General features: G+C 37.6%; 2 protein-coding genes across 2 annotated transcripts; one reads left to right on the forward strand and one right to left on the reverse strand.

Moving 5' to 3' along the window:
• The first annotated feature begins 1,601 nt into the window (after positions 1-1,601).
• Positions 1,602-2,087, forward strand: LOC105142983 (uncharacterized). The gene has a single exon (XM_011050933.1). It carries the CDS (start codon positions 1,602-1,604, stop codon positions 2,085-2,087), a length of 486 nt encoding a protein of 161 aa, XP_011049235.1.
• A 12,819-nt stretch (positions 2,088-14,906) lies between these two features.
• LOC105142982 (uncharacterized) lies at positions 14,907-16,045 on the reverse strand. The gene is made up of 3 exons (XM_011050932.1): positions 15,705-16,045; positions 15,437-15,608; positions 14,907-15,287 (listed from the first exon to the last, which is right to left on the reverse strand). Exons 1-3 carry the CDS (start codon positions 16,043-16,045, stop codon positions 14,907-14,909), a joined length of 894 nt encoding a protein of 297 aa, XP_011049234.1.
• Positions 16,046-17,473: the final 1,428 nt, after the last annotated feature.

Here is a 17,473-nt window from a genome sequence, read left to right on the forward strand (position 1 = left end):
AGAGGCTCCCAGAAGTATGCTGCACGCGTTCCTGGGAGTCCCTCAGCTATGGCCCGTTCAGGACACCCGGAGAGGTTTTAGTGGGTGCAAGCCCCACATAACCCCAAGCTCTCCGAGGCCCGGGGTATGCATTACGCATTTCTCCTCCGTCATCAAAAAAAAAGAAAAAAGATTTCGAATGCTTCACACGGCTATTTGATATGATGCATTTTAATGAAATTATTTTCATTTTTTTATATGGAAATAGATACCCACTTTTTAAAATCGTTTTATAATTGTTTAACTGCAAAAAAATCATTTTATTAAGCGTACGTGATAATGCAACTCTTGAAGAAGCAAACCCCTGTAAATTGTTGTGCGACTGCTCAAAGATGAAGAAATTAAGTTTTCCACAGGCTGGTTTTTATAGAACAAAGCTTTTTGCAAAAATTAATGAATATTTTCAGGCTTGTTCAAGGCTAAATTTGTTCATCATTACGGGGGCTACATTTTACGAGAATTTCAAAGCTTTGCGTTTAAATCTCAATGAACACAGAGCGAGTGAAAAAACGGCTTTTTTCGATGTTTATTTAATTTTTTTTTACTAAACTAATAGATCGATTTTAATATTCCATATCTTATTTTGTAAATATTTCGAATACCTATTTTTTTATACTGAATTTTTTTCCACACGATCAATATCTTTCGTTTTATAAATGAAAAACGTGCTTTTTGCAATTATTCGATTTTTTTTCGCATACTTTCTTCACAAATCTCGAGTCTCGAACAACGCATTTCTTTTCTGATAGTCTTTTGAGACTTGCTTTTTTGAAAAGAAATGCTGATTTATAATTTTTTTCCGGTAAAATTCTACTTCTATTGAATTATTCTTGCTGCTCAAATTGAAGGAGAGGTATACTATATAACATGCATGAAAAATCATAAACAATTAAATATTTTGTAAACTATTACGTTTTAACAAGATTTATACTATTCTGGATTAAGGGGTACACTATTACTACAATTCATTAAAACTTATATGTTATTTAGGATGCCCCCCGCCCCTTATTAATGCCTAGGACCGCTGAGAGACCGAGATTGCCGAGAAAATTTTTTTTGTTCGCTTGAAATAAGCTATTAGTGGGAGAAGGAGCTCGCTGTCTCGTTCACTTTCGGCGCGCCGTAGGCGAGCACACGGATACGGGCTCGTGCTTGTTTGTGTGTTACAACGCCGCACCACGATAAATGCCATGATAAACGTCGAACTTATGGGCATGGAAAAGTGAGATTTTGACGACAAAATTTATGTGTGCCATTTCGTTATTATTTGCCTAATTGTGAAAATGTGACTTGTCTCGTACTTATCAAAGTCGTAATTATCAATGAAAACTAAAGTTATCTTTAGAATTTTATATCTAAAAGCGTATATTTTTAACAGCTATCGGACTGTGTGTTTCTGTCCGAATATAGACTCACTTTACGTGCCTTTTACGATCATTTACTGACTGTCAAGGCAGAAAAGGACAGTTTTTATCGATTTTTACAAGTGTTTTAAAGTGATCTCGTCATTTCGTTTCATCCAAATTGTCTTTATTTAAAAATGGCACGCAACATAAATTTACATGTCATTCCTCACTTCTGACGTCACGATTCCAACATGGTCGCGACTAGTCAGGAGCCTTAACGGAAACTATAAGTGGAACAATGCGTTGTCGCAGCTTGTATCAGATTATAACACGCTCAAGCATCGAACGATTGATATGCGACCCGTCGACGTTACTCTCGCGATCACTGAAAAACTCTTGGCCATGATATACAACAACGTAAAGAGTGCAGATCCGACGAAATTCAAAATAGGTGATTCAGTACATGTGAACAAATATAAAACCGTCTTCGAGAAGAGTTATACACCAAATTGGATCACCGAAGTATTTAAAATCGCTAAAGTGCAGCATACTGATCCCGTAACCTATCTACTGGATGACTATTGCGGAAAATCTATCTCTGAAACGTTCTATGAACATGAGTTACATACCGCGGATTATCCGGACGTGTATCTCTTGGAGAAAGTATTGCGCAGAAGAGGAGACGAGGTTTACGTAAAATAGTTAGGATTTGATGCATCGCACAATTCCTAGATATACAAGGATGATATATTATAGTTCAATTCATACAAACTGTATTTTCATAAAAAAATGTATTTATTTTAAATATAAAAATATATGAAATACATAAGATGTATAAAATTATTATAGTTTATTATTTATATCCATCTATTTCAATTTAATATATAAAAAAAATCTTAATTTTTTACTGTAAATTTAATACTATACTATAATAAAACAATGAGGGAGGCGTTATATATAAACTTTGCTTTTTAAAAAAATGGTCAAAAAGGCGCTAAGAGCGTGTGCTCATCCAATAAAACTATTTTACGGTAAAACCTAAATATGATAAACCTAGATGATATGTATTGAAAAAAAATAGTGTACCAAATTAAAAAGTACAATCCAAGTGTACTATCTTTACTAAGTGATACGATACTTTTTGTATTTTCATTGAAAATCTTCTTATTTCAACCTCTCGTCTTAAAAAAATAATATAATAGTAATTTCAAAAAGTAAAACACAAGTGATACTATTCTTATAAAACGTTTCACGTGTTTCCTCTGTATTCAAATCCATTATTGGAATGCCAACATTTCGTGAACCTTGCAGTCCACTTCATCAGGGCGAGGAGCCTGATACTAAGTATACTAAGTAAGCAAGGTTCACGAAACGTTGGCATTCCAAGAATGGATCTGGACACGGAGGAAACCCGCGAAACGTATAATCTTTATATAGAAAGCACTCGTGAAAGTCTCAAGAATATTATCAAATGGTACTATTCTTATTATTTTTAATTAATTCTAATAATGACACATATTATTTATATTTTTATCAAAATAATTAATTAAATTCTGTGTAAGAGCGATGAGTAGATTTAAGATTATAAAAGCGGTGCATAGATTTAAGATTAAATTAAAAATTGATTATACTTGTGTTACGTCCTACAGACGCCACGACTTTTTTCTTCGGCTCCACGTCGCGACTATGGTTGGCGTCTGCGAGATTCGAGCGGAGCCTTCTAATAACGCTCTGACAGATTTGAAAAGAAAGACCGGACAGGCTCCGCGAAAAGTCGTAAATGCCAATCAACCTGGAAGGAATAACAACCTTAATGTGGGCCCTAAAAGAGACAAGATTGCAAAAGACATTATAAATGTACTGAGATCACGCAATAGAAAAATCTAGGCTTTGTCATCCGGAACTGACTAGCAATGTTTTAGAAACAGGCGCCACGTCGCACTTAAAAAATCGTAAAACGCATAGGATAACTTCCCACGGGAGCGTTATCTAAAATTAGACAATGGTAGCCCTGCAACGCATACCTATTTGTACACGATAACCATTTGTTTACTTAGCCGTATTTTCCGTGAGAATAACAGAATTCGTCATCTGTCTCGGAGCAATCTTGGCTCTTCAAGCAAAACCGTAAATCACTTCTTTTCTTCTCGAAACTACTCTAACGATGTACTCTAGATCAACAACGATATAAAAATCGTAAATCTCGCGTGACATTGCAACTAACTTTTGCATCCTAGACAAAGAACATAACGCCCTTTTTTCGGGGTATAAATAGAGGTCCCGCGGAAGTGCAGAGCGTCAGTACGAAAATCAAGCTAACTCGGTTCACGTCAGTACAGAATTTTAAATCACTCGGTCCACGTGCAGTCTATGAGTTGACCTATTGTCGTGGAGTGCGGGAATTACTAAAACTTGCGCTAATCACGCCAGTTCGCGGTTCCATATGGAAGTTCTGGGCAAATCGGCACTGGAATCATTAGGCGCCACTGCGACTGCCCTTCTGACGCTCTCCACAGACGACGGATCTCCTTCGCCGAGTCACCCATCGGAATCTACCTGATATCTTGAGCAACAGTAAGTCGCTGTTCTTTCCAGTCGATCCCCTCGTTTCCCCGCATGGAAACACATACATTTGTATCTATATACACTTGCGTCCGTTTCCAACGAACATACATACACGTCATTTTAACCCTTCGGTTTGTAGTGCGTACCATTAGAAAACGCGGAAGAACTCCCTATGTCCAGAGGAGTAGGCGGAATCATCCTCTTGGGCCACCCACAATCGCGCCGCCTCAACCGATCGACAAGCAATTTAGCGAGATCTCTTACTCACCAATATTACAGACACAACCCTTAGATCTCACCTCTCCTCCTGTTATCGACCCCGCTATCCAAGAAATCCTCGGTTATTCCCCTCCTGCTCTCGAGGAACGATTCCCTCTCCTTCCTCCTCTCGAGAAACGATTCTCTCCCCCTCCTTCTCACGAAGAAGGATTCCTACTCCCTCTTCCTCCTTTGGATCAACTCCCGCTCCTCCTATTTCAACTGAATCCCGAGCCGATCGACTAGGATCGAATGTTCCGGTTTTTTACGTTCCCCTCCTACGAAGGGAATAGATTAGTCACTGTGTACATCCCCGGAAATCCCACACCTTATACCATCCTTTATAAGCACCTCATCTCGATGTGCTCCTGCAACACTTTCCTCGCCTCCCATACTCGCTAACCCTTTTTCCTCTCCACACACGCACGCACCAACACACACGTCCACACACCACACACACACACACACACACACACACACCCATAAGGTGTTAATTATATTTTTTATATAATAAAAAAAAGGGATGGAAGAAGTCTATTATATGTAACATTTTTTCTTTTTTTTTATTGTTAATAAACGTAACATAAGGTATTCTCTGTCATTTATTAAAATCACCTCTCGCATTCACTCGAATACCTGAGATCGCACGAGCTCTAATCCCGGGTAAAAAAATTAAGTTCCTTGACCCAAATAGTAGGACCGACGTTCGCAGGAACAGGTGTCATAGCGTCCCTTCGGACGTTGACCCACATTCCGGGACTGAAAAGGTGCGTACGACTCACAGGTGTTCGCCTCCGCGTATATACCTGTGAGATTGAGTCTAACCGTCCTTCCACACCCTCTCCATTCTCCCTCATTGTTCTTGACCAAATTTTCAAGGGTTTAGACGTAACACTTGTAATTGTGATTGTAATTTTAATGTTAATTAAAATAACACGTATCATTTGTATCTTTATCAAATTAATTAACTAAATTCTACCAAATTAAAAAGTAAAACCCATGACTATTTTATTATTTTATTATTTACTTAACTTTAATGATATGTGTATAAAAGATTTGATATCAACAACAGGCGCCAAGTTAATTTTATATATAATAATATAATTTTTTCAAGTAAAATTATAACTCCATTTGATGTACAGATGTCTTCTTTATTTACAGTCTTGAGAACTCGTTGAACATTTCGATTCTCTCTCTCTCTTTCAAGTCTTCTTCAGCAATATTCTTATTTTATATTGGATTTCGCGAACGGACAAGATAGAGTCATTCACAAATTGCCAAATTTTTTTAGATTCATTCATCAAAAGTAAAATTAAAAAATAAAACCCAAGTGGTACTTTACTATATGATATGCTATGTATCTTTTAATATTTTCATTGAAAGTCTTTTTATTTCAACTTCTCAAAAAATTGTAGTAGTAATTTTAATTTTTCTTTAAAAATATTTTCATTCAGTCTTCCTGTTCCAATACAAGAAATAATAGCTTTAATTTTCTTCAAACAACATTATAAAAATTATCACTCACAAAGTTTACTTGCATAAATATACTTCACAAGTTACTTGAACGTGTATAGTCGGTCTAACAAAATTGTTGCACAAAAAAATGAAATCTAGTGTACCCATTCGAGATTGTACTTTGTACCCATTCGAGATTGTACAGGGTGGGCCATCTATTGGTACGTTTTTAAAAATGCGATCAAATGAGCATACATTGATATTTTTTATTAATTTTTTTTTTGTTGTGAAGCTAAAAGTATCCGCGTCAAGAATGAAAAACGATTTCGTTCATGTGGCTCCCTCTACTGGCCTTACAGTATGCCATTCGGTCACCCCAATTATTAATGACATTTTGGACTATTGTTTTTCAAAGCTGGAATTGTCTCACACTTTGGGCCACAGCCTCAATATTCTCGGGTGTGCGCACTGTCCGAGCTCTGGGACCACTTCTGTCATCCACTAACATCCCTTTCTCACGAACTTTCCTCACCAATTTGCGTATAGCTCCTTCGGTGCTCCATATTTCTTTTCAAAATTCGTACAGTTTCGGCGACACAGCACTGACTTTGAAAATAAGTTTTTAAAATTTCAAAACGCTCTTCAAGAGAAAACATGTTGTTTCGTGCCGCGGACGGTATGACTAATAAACTGTCAAAATTTCGGGTCTGTAGCTCGTTCGGTGTTGCCATACGACGAAATTCAAAAACGTACCAATAGATGGCCCACCCTGTACTTTGTACCCATTCGAAATTCTTGTTATCTATCACAAATGATAATAGGTTATTCAATTTTCACTAAAAATATTATATCAAAAAGTTATGTTACTTTACTTAACTAAAGTGTTGTAAAGAATTTAAAGAGGTAACAGAACAAAAAAATTTAATTTAAATAAAAGTAAAAATACTTAGCGCTGCTATATTAAAAGCAATAAAGAATATATATAATTTAATCAGTGTTGCATATGTAAATAAAAACAAATTTTACTGTTTAGCATTTGTATTTGTGTAAGATATATCATCTGTTCTTTTGTAAGAAGTACAGTTGTATATACCACACACAATCAAATTTATACCAAATAATTATCAAATAATCTCTATTTGAAACTGATAAATTGAGATATACTTTATACCTGTTTGGATTATGTACATTGTATGTTATATACATATCTACATGTGTTATCAGAAAACATTGTGGTGATATTATGCTTGTCGGATGTATACATGTTGACTATTTTTATTTCTGTCTCATTGATTGTACAAATTTTCATTCATCTTCCTATTTCATCTAAATCAGGCCTGTCCAAATTGAGCTCTGGAGCCAAAACGCAAAATTATCGACGTAAAAAAATTCAATGTAAGATTTTCGAACTATATAATATTGATAATTGTTACTTTGATGCATATCAATAAACACTTTATAATCCCCGAAATCTTACCAACATTGAATTTTTTTTGCGTCAATGGCTTTGCGTTTTAGCTCCGAAGCTCGAATTGGGCAGGCCTAATCTAAATTATTCTTGTTTTTAATATGTTACATTTATTATATTGGGAAATCTAGCAGCGCCAAGTATTTTTACTTTTATTTAAATTAAATTTTTTTGTTCTGTTACCTCTTTAAATTCTTTATATTATAACATTTTAGTTAAGTAAGGTAACATAACTTTTTGATATAATATTTTTAGCGAAAATTGAATAACCTATTATCATTTGTGATAGATAACAAGAATCTCGAATGGATACAAAGTACATACCACTAGATTTCACTTTTTTGTGCAACAATTTTGTTAGACCGACTATACAAGATCAAGTAACTTCTGAAGTACTTGTGCAAATAAATTTTGTGAATGATAATTTTTATAATGTTGTTTGAAGAAAATTAAAGCTATTATTTCTTGTGTTGGAATAGGAAGACTGAATGAAAATATTTTTGAAGAAAAATTAAAACTACTACTATTTTTTGAGAAGTTGAAATAAAAAGACTTTCAATGAAAATATTAAAAGACACATAGCATATCATATAGTAAAGTACCACTTGGGTTTTACTTTTTAATTTTACTTTTAATGAATCTAAAAAAGTTTGGCAATCTGTGAGTAGTTCTACCTTGTCCGTTCGCGAAATCCAATATAAAATATTGCTGAAGAAGACTTGAAAGAGAGAGAGAGAGAGAGAGAATCGAAATGTTCAACGAGTTCTCAAAACTGTAAATAAAGAAGACATCTGTACATCAAATGGAGTTACAATTTTACTTGTTAAAAATTATATTATTATATACAAGTATAAAATTAACTTGGCACCTGTTGTTGATATCAAATCTTTTATATGATATCATTAAAGTTAAGTAAATAATAAAATAATAAAATAGTCATGGGTTTTACTTTTTAATTTAATTAATTAATTTGATAAAGATTCAAATGATATGTGTCATTATTTTAATTAACATTATAATTACAATCACAATTACAAGTATAATCAATTTTTTATCTAATCTTAAATCTATGCACCGCTTTTATAATCTTAAATCTACACATCACTCTTATAACACATGTCTTACAAATCTAAAATTATCCTATTCTTAATTATATATGCTTTTACAATGTAACGCGCACCGTATAAATATTGTACTTAATACTTATTCTATATTAAATCTTAACCGCATATCTATCTAAATTATTTCCTTGCACATATATATACATAGCATTTAACTTCATAAAAATTTTATAATTTCATTCAACTTTGCGCCATTGCTATCAAATCTTTTTCTTTTATAAAAATAGTAGGTATATTATTGGAAGTATATTATTGTAAATAATAAATAAATGTACTAGTTTAACTTGCGCCTGTTGTTGATATTAAATCTTTTATACACATGATATACACATATCATTAAAGTTAAGTAAATAAAAAGATAATAAAAAGATAGTGGGGTTTCACTTTTTAATTTGGTAGAATTTAATTAATCATTTTGATAAAAATACAAATGATACGTATCATTATTAGAATTAATTAAAAATAATAAGGTAGTATCACTTGTGTCTTACTTTTTGAAAGTTATTATATTTTTTTAGGACGAGAGGTTGAAATAGAAAGACTTTCAATGAAAATACAAAAAGTATCACTTAGTAAAGATAGTACCATTTGGATTGTATTTTTTAATTTGATACACTATTTTTTTTCAATACATATCATCTAGGTTTATCACGTTTAGGTTTTACCGTAAAATGGTTTTATTAAATGGATAATGATTCAATCCATTTCTGTAATTGAATAGCGGTACTTCGTTTGCGCGCGACCGATAAGAGAAATGGCACTTCTTACTAAGTCGATACTTCGACATCCGAGTCGAATAAAAAATGTGCTGTATACAATAATTTCAGATCTTGCACGTTTAAAATAAATACCTGACGATTTACAGAAAACCTCAAAGAACAATACTATGCTTCCAGAAAAGAGTGTTTATGAGCTTTAGTTTAAGAGTAATGAATATTCGATAATTTCATTTACATTTCGTTCCAACATCCGAGCAGAATCGAAGCTCAACCGAAACATCACGTTTCGAGCCCCTGATGTATATATATATATATATATATATATATATATATGTGTATGTATATGTAAATAACTCAATAAATAAAGTTATTTGGAAAATTTAGACATGTATTGTATATATGTACACCCCACACACGTACACGCACGCACGCACGCACGCACGCATGCATACATACACACGCATACATACTATGCACATGCTCAAGTACAATTTCGCTCGCGTCTTCGAGGAATCTGCGAGGCTCGATAGAGTTTAGAGTTTATCATCGCGCCCGTCAGAATACGGCTTTCGAACACCGTTTCGATGACGTACGGAATCCGTATCTGGCCCACATGCACGAATCTTCCACGACAGATTCCTTCAGACTTTTGAGTCACGCGATACATGCGATCAGTGATTCTATTACCTATTGATAATCGTGAGCTTTTGCTACGGCTCTGTTCCTCCAATGATTCTATAAATTCGTTGCATCGCTGTTCCCACGCGCTCTACTTGTTACAGTACTAAGTAAGATAGCTTGCTCAATCAAATTACGCTCCATGTTGCTACTTGCGCTGTCAAATTGACTAATGACGTTATTTGACTAAATCTTGTTATTTTTATATTATTATGTGCGCTATTTTGATTAATGATATCATCGCCTAGATATCTCATGCTCTTGAAAAAATCTTAAATTACGCTAACAAAGCAGCACTTTGAAATTGTCGCATTTTGCAGGTGTTGTATCAAATTACATTGATGATTCATCAAAATATGCTAATGTCCTTGAAAAAATTTTTTATATTACGCTGACAAAGTAGTTGTATATTAGGAGATCTTGCACTATTTGGCAACGTCGCATTTGTATCAAATTACATTAAAGTTGTCATTTTGAAAAATCTTAAATTATGCTAACAAAGTAGCTATACTTTGATAAAATTGCAGGTGTTGTATCAAATTACATTAATGATATCATCGCTAAAACATGTTAAATGTCCTTGAAAAAAATTTCTTATATTATGCTGACAAAGTCATATTGAAACTTGCAAATTTGCGGTATCAAATTGCATTCATGTCATCACCGGATGCAAATCTAAAAATCTTTTGTTATAAAATCTAACGTTAACGTATTTTTTTATGTCATTGACTGGAAATGCTTATATAAATATCCATGAGGATTTTTTGTGAAAAGTCAATCTGTGTAAAATGGCTAACCGTAATTGTTTACCGCTCCCGCCTTTAATCAGGAACTTGGTTTTTGCAATGTTAACACGTACTAATACTTGATGTTCAAAATAACAAATAGAACATCAGGGTTACGTTTCAGTAAAATGGAAATAAGATCTGAAATTCTTACATACTCTAGGCACGTGTGTTAAATTGACTTTGAATCTTGGCGAAGATGTATATTACCGACCTGCATGTCTATTATCCATCGAATTTTGGATCTGAAGATTCTTCCTATGATTCTTCTGATAATGATGAATAAATAGGAGGAGGGAAAAAGGATAAGATTTAAAGCGGTTCGTGTGACGTTACTGCATCGAAAGACATGGATTCATACATTCAACCGTAAGTATTCTATTTATGTTTGTGAAAAATTTTTTTCTATAGATGACTTATTTGTTTGTTCTTCTCCATTACAACGCGTCTTCAATTTGTGAAGATGGCGACACTCATACTGGAGCGAAGAAGATATTAAAATGTGATAAAGTATATGTAAAAATAAATAAATAAATATGGATTAACCTGAATTAACTCTGTTCAAAATTATTTATTCTCTCTACTATTCCTTTCTATCTTTGCGTGTTACGTCATTACGCGCGATACCATTACGCGCGACCATAACTCCCCGCACTCTCTCTAAAATAATAGTTATAATTCAGTAGAATAAAAAATATTTCGTGAATAATCGCATATAATAAACGCTGAAGAAGATTACGTAAGAAGAGGATAAGCGACGCATAAGCGGAAAAAAATGGTAAGTATATATTAATATTAATGATAAGTATAGCGCGCGGTGGAGATCGCGTTCGGTGGTAGCGGCGGGGACCGGCGGCGGACCCGGAGGCGGCGGTAGGGATCGGCGATGAATCGCACCTGGTGATGGAGGGGACCAATGGCGGCGGATTGCGTCCGAAGGCGGGCCATGCCCGGAGATGACGACGAGGAGCAGCAGACCGCGTCCGGTGATAGTCGATCGCGCCCGGCGGCCATTGATCCCGCACCATGTCTTCACCGCGACGCGGACGTAAGTTTTCGCACACATCTGTTACATAATTTTCCACTACGTAATTTCCGACTACGCAATTTCCTGCACCCGGGACATCCTCGTTCCTCCGCAACGCCATCCACGCGACGTCATATCCCCTTCCCTCTGTGACGTCATTCCCCTCGCCTAGCGACATCACCTCTTGTGACGTCATCCATCTTCCCTTCCCCTAGCGACGTCATCTCATGTAATATCATATCCCTCCCTCTCTCCCTGTGACGTCACCCCCTCGCCTAGTGATGTTCAGAAATGCTTCATATATACATGCCCAAGAATGGACTTAACTTAAAAACAGACACAGATTGCTTGCATTACTTGTATGCTTCCTTATTAGACATATTAAAATAATATTAAGATTTAAATTAGTTATAGTTGGCTCTTTTATTATTATTTATTACTATTGCTTGTTTAGAAGTCCCCTTATCACTTTGTAACGTTCAATTCCAAACGACACGTTAAGATGAATTGACACGATGTTAATCCGAGGAACGATTTGTTTTAATTTATATCTTATGAAAATTGTGAATTGTTTGTAAACTTCTTATTAAAGTGAGTCACATTATGGTTATTACTGATTATTAATTATTGAACTATAATAATAATTGAACTAACAATACAATTGTAATAATTTATGTAGCGTATTGATTACTACATTTCTGTCAATCTGCGAGTGACTTACTTCCAACGAGGTATTATATTCTACTTTTTCACTGTAGATGACTCCAAAGTGAGTCGATACAATAAATGTGATACAATAAATGAAGAAAACCGCCAACACTTAAGTATTATCTGTATCTTCTAACTCACCGCTCTTACATCAGTGTCAGACTCTCATTAGCTTTGTTCTGAATTTCTAATTATTGTCTTTAAGATTGAGAATCCTTGTATTTATATTTTTATATATTTATATATTTATATAATTGTTTAAATTTTCTTGATGTTAGCTTAATTAAAAAAGGAAATTCTTTTATTCATAATTGGCATCACAAACTTACTTTTTATTTAAATTATTTTTCCAGACATCCTTTGTGTCAGAAAGTGGGAACAATCGTTGATTTAATTAATAGAGTTCTTTTTTGTCCCATCCTATTTACCATCAAGAGAATTTCAAATTAATAATTAAAATTCTTTTAAACAATAGATGTCCATTGAAACTCATATTCTCCACAATTAAAAATAGATTGTCAAAAAAATTTAAACAATAGAATGACAGTAATAACATACCTATAGACAATGGACAATAACAAAGATAAAATTAATCAGAGGTTTTTTACAATCCCTTTTATACCATTTTTATCAGAAACGATAAAAAAAATTTTTTTTTAAACCTTAATATACATGGCATATAAAGGGATTAATAATCTTAGAGAGTTCATAAAGACGTTCGTCCCAAGCTATTTCACACATATGTTGTATATAAAATTGATTGTTAAGATCATCATAGATCAGATTGTGAAGCATCATATGTGGGCCAAATAGATAGATGTTTGAAGACACGCATAAATGAATATAGAAATCACATAATTTGGAACACTATATTTCGTAATAACAGAACATAGAATTAGTTATCAGCATGATTTTGAATGGGAAAATGTCAAGATATTAGAAGAAAGGATGCTTAATAAAAGATTGATTTCGGAAATGATTCGTATAAAACAACAAAAAGTTTGAATTTACAGAATGATACTCTTTAGACTCACTATATATGAATTTGTTTACGGAATTGTGACGTTGTCTTCTCCCCTTTGTTCTTATTTTTATTTTTATTTCAATAACTACATGACTTTATTATTTTGACTCTCATTTTATCTCTGACTGTCGATATCACGAGACCTTTATGTCGAGTCACGAGAAATGCTTACATGTAATATATCTTGAAAACTAATGTGATTATAATTTTAAAAACATATGAAAAGAAGAGCATAAAAAACCACAGCACAAGTTATAGTTTGTGATATTTAATTATTATTACATTAATTAAAACATTAAACGTTTCGGCTACAATCTGGCCATCTTCAGTAATTCAATAATATTCTTAAAATTTTGTCGTGACATTATGTGTTGTTATTTTTTTTTTTTAAATAACAACACATAATGTCACGACAAAATTCTAATTGTGCAAAAGAAGTATTTGAGATTCATCGTTTAGTTTTTTGCTGTAAAACAGAATCTGGAAATTCTTGTTCTACACTTTTCGTAATATGACAATTGACGTTGTAACATTTCGTATGAAGCATCTTCACGTAGAAAAGAACACGTTTATTTAATTACAACACCTGACTGTTGAATTTAATGTCAACTAGATATAACTTTGCGTTTTAAGAATATTACTGAATTACTGAAGATGGCCGAAACGTTTAATGTTTTAATTAATGTAATAATAATTAAATATCACAAACTATAACTTATGCTGTGGTTTTTTATGCTTACATGTAAGTTAATAAAATTAAAATTCAGACAAATAATTTTAATAATTCTCTAATTTTTCGTTTTTTGTATTTCTTTTGAATGACTACATAACAAATCTAATAATAACTGATGGTTAGAAACCGAAAATAAATTCCCTAACTCGCAGTTTGGCTTTCGCAGGGGATGTGCATGACTGATCTGGCAATTCTTTATACTAATATTCTCCGAAGACGGATTCTTCAGACGGATTCACTAGTTATGACAACGTTCCTCGATATCAAGGTTGCATATATCCTTCTTGATGTTCTGATTGAAAAACTATGAAGATAGGTATTCCCCATATGATCTTTTTTTGCGACGAGGAGGAAATGCTTACGCACTACTCCCCTCATCCTCCGAGGAGGGGACGAGGGTAAGTGTGGGATTTGCATCCACTAAGGCCTGCCCGAGTGTCCCTACCTAGGCGTTAGTCGGGGAGACTGCGTGAAGCATTCTACCCCCCCCCCCCCTCGCCGTGCTTTCACTCTATCCTGGGGGGAGGGGGGGCGGTATGGCCCGGGGTATTCCCTCCATCCCCTCTCCAATCCATGGGTACCTCCCGGATCGCTACCCGAGAGAGAGGGAAGTCTCTTGCTCTACCGAGCGAGGAGGGGATACCACCTCTCCCTCGCTCCACCCTATTGTGAAAGGCAGAGATCGCCTGACGAATACTCCGCTCGCAGGGCGGCCCCCATCTTCCTCCTCGCGCAGTGGGAAAAAGACACTGCACCTATCGAGGGCGGCAGGGAACGGATCCTTTCACTCAACACGCATGCCGAGGAATCGGGGGGAGGACAGTCGCCGCGAACAAGAGACTCAGTGCGACTGGTCGCAGTCCTCCCCCCGCCACCGTCATAACGCCTGCGGAGCTCTACTCGGTGCGGGACTCGTCGACGCGAAAGAGGACACTGCTGTTTGACGGGAGAGACCTGCATTCGCTCCCCCGTTTACAGTACTAATAGGGGTTCGTCCAGCGAACATTTGTCGCCCGCCAAGAGGGACCCGGGGACCACATGAGCCTTCGCGCCTTGCCCTGCCTCCCCTTTCCGAGAAGGGGGTGAGTATCCGCGCCATCCGCAGCGGTCTCGCTGCGGGCGCCCCGCCCGCACGGCTCGCACTCTCGCTCAGCGGCCTCCTTCTGCGACATTACCTCCTCGCAGAAGGAGGTCACCGCCTTCTCTCGCTCCGGAGCATTGCCTGCATCAAGTCCTAGAGTGAGATGTCCTCGCCAATCACTGCGACCAGAGCTCGGCGCGCGTCTCTCATCGAGGACATACCTCCGGATATGTTGCCCGGGTATGACCGAGTCGGCCACACTGTGCCGTGGGCTCCTTTCCTACGACACAGATACTCATCGAAGCATCCGAATACTTGTGTCATCATCCTAAAGGACAGTCCGCTCTCTATCAGTCTACCTCTGTAGGCAGGGCGCGAAGACTTCGATAGTCCGGTTGCCACAGCCTCTGAAGTCCGTTAAGCGGTCACCCAATGGCCGTACGAACGGTATCTCTCCTGGATCTTAATCGCATCCATGACACTTGATGCCGGAGCGATCCCTTTCTCCCGGACGTGGGAATATGCTTCCTTCTGCGCACCGGCCAATAAGTCAGCCAGCAGCACTCCCGCCAGGACCGTGGCCGCGGCGAGAGACACCGTCCTGTACGCGCGGATAAGCCGGAGAACAAGTTTCTTCTGTACACTTGTACTATCATGTACAAGGTCCGTCTGGCCTTAGCATTGCCCTCCGCCTCACCCGCCCACACTTGGACGCCGTACATGATACAGGACGGCACCCGCGTACATTTTGTATACTAAGTCATTCGGACCGCCCAGGTTGGGCATCAGACGGGTGAGCATGTTCGTCATTTTGCCCACCCTAGGGGCCAGCGACGTGAAATGCTCGCTGAAGTTCCATCGGCCATCAAGGCCCAGATATTTGATTATGGGAGTCACCCCGACGTGGACCGTTCTTACCAGGACCCAAGATGGAGAAGACCTTCCGCGCCTCCCGTTGTGGAAAAACATACATTCTGTCTTTTGGAGGACCTCCAGTCCTAGGTCCGTCACTGACGCGTTCTGTCGCACAACACGCATTGCCCATCGCATTCCTCCAGCTATCCCTCGCCGCGATCACTAGTGTGTCATCCGCGTAACACACGATCTCGTCTCTCGGCGGTGCGAAGAACGGCAACATACGTTAAGTCCCAAATTAAGGGCTCCAAGATGGATCCCTGAAGGATCTCGCGCGACACTGTCACCTCGCACTTACTACCGTTCCTGTCGTAAACTCTAATTTCCTCTCTCGGAAATAATCCTCAATCACGGCTGCCAGATAACAGAAGAGAGAAGAGTTTTACGTACGATACCTGCATTTAAGCTCAACTCACACAGCTCCCATGAACATGGGATTGGAATCAGCGCATCCAATCAGCGCGTCACGATTATGCCGAGACTCCCAGTGCGCTCGCGGGATGTAGGTCTCAACATGCAACTCTCTGGTTGGAGCGAGCAACTATCCACGCTCTACCAGCTATGCAGGCTGGTTTCCGAGCATGTAACGCAGCTCACTCGTTAGAGGCCCCTAGCCAGCATGTAGCTATCAAGCACTATTTGCGCGAATCCTACCCATGACTGGGCGTGGCAATTGCTGTCTCCGCGATACCGATCTCGATCATCGGTCGGATCTTCGTAGCCTAGGTTCCCAATTTGCGTCGCTTACACGCGCGACATTAGTCGGCCAGTGCTTCGGAAGCTACTCCCCGTCGGTACGTTACTCCCAAGGGACGCTTCACAGGAATCGCTTAGCAACCCGACCCCGGGCCTAACTCCGAGGCCAAGCTTTCAACCTGATCATCTTTCTCCCTGCGAAGGCTAAAATATATTGGCTTATCCATGATCCTGAGGCAATCAAATAATTAGATAGCTTCGTGCTTTATCAAAACAAGTCGACCTTATGTGGGGCCGGTAAAACTCGAACTCGGTAAATCACGAATCGAAACGCACAAGGCGTCAAATGACCGACGTCCCAGGCTACTAGATATGGGAGTATCTGGAAGTGTTTCGCCTGCCTCACACGGCCCCAGGGGAAGGTATTAAATGCATTGACGATGTCTAACGACGATACCCTCCACGACCATCCTCCTCTCCCGGCAGCTCGCATTCACCGTGGAGCGGCCCTCGCGGAAGCCATACTGTCTTTCGGAGAGATTTATGCTTCCCTCCCGGGAGAGGTGCCGGATGATGCGGATCGCGATAACCCTCTCGAACAGTTTGCCCCTCCTCGTCCAGCAGGCAGATAGGATGATAGTCTGCCGGAAAGTCCGTCCCCCTATGACCTGTTTTATATATAATGGGTATTCTTCCTATAAACCTATCATTTTATATATAATCTAATATCTAGTTGACAGGTGTGGTGCAAATACGGTGAGATCGAGAAGGTTTTTTGAGTTTTTAAAGGGCTGCCGCAGGGCAGTGTATCCTTTACTATATGCAATATATGTTGCGGACTTAAAGACTATCAAT

Source organism: Acromyrmex echinatior, chromosome 13 (genome assembly GCF_024713525.1).
Source record: "Acromyrmex echinatior isolate Ae372 chromosome 13, ASM2471352v2, whole genome shotgun sequence".
Taxonomy (NCBI): Eukaryota; Metazoa; Arthropoda; class Insecta; order Hymenoptera; family Formicidae; genus Acromyrmex; species Acromyrmex echinatior.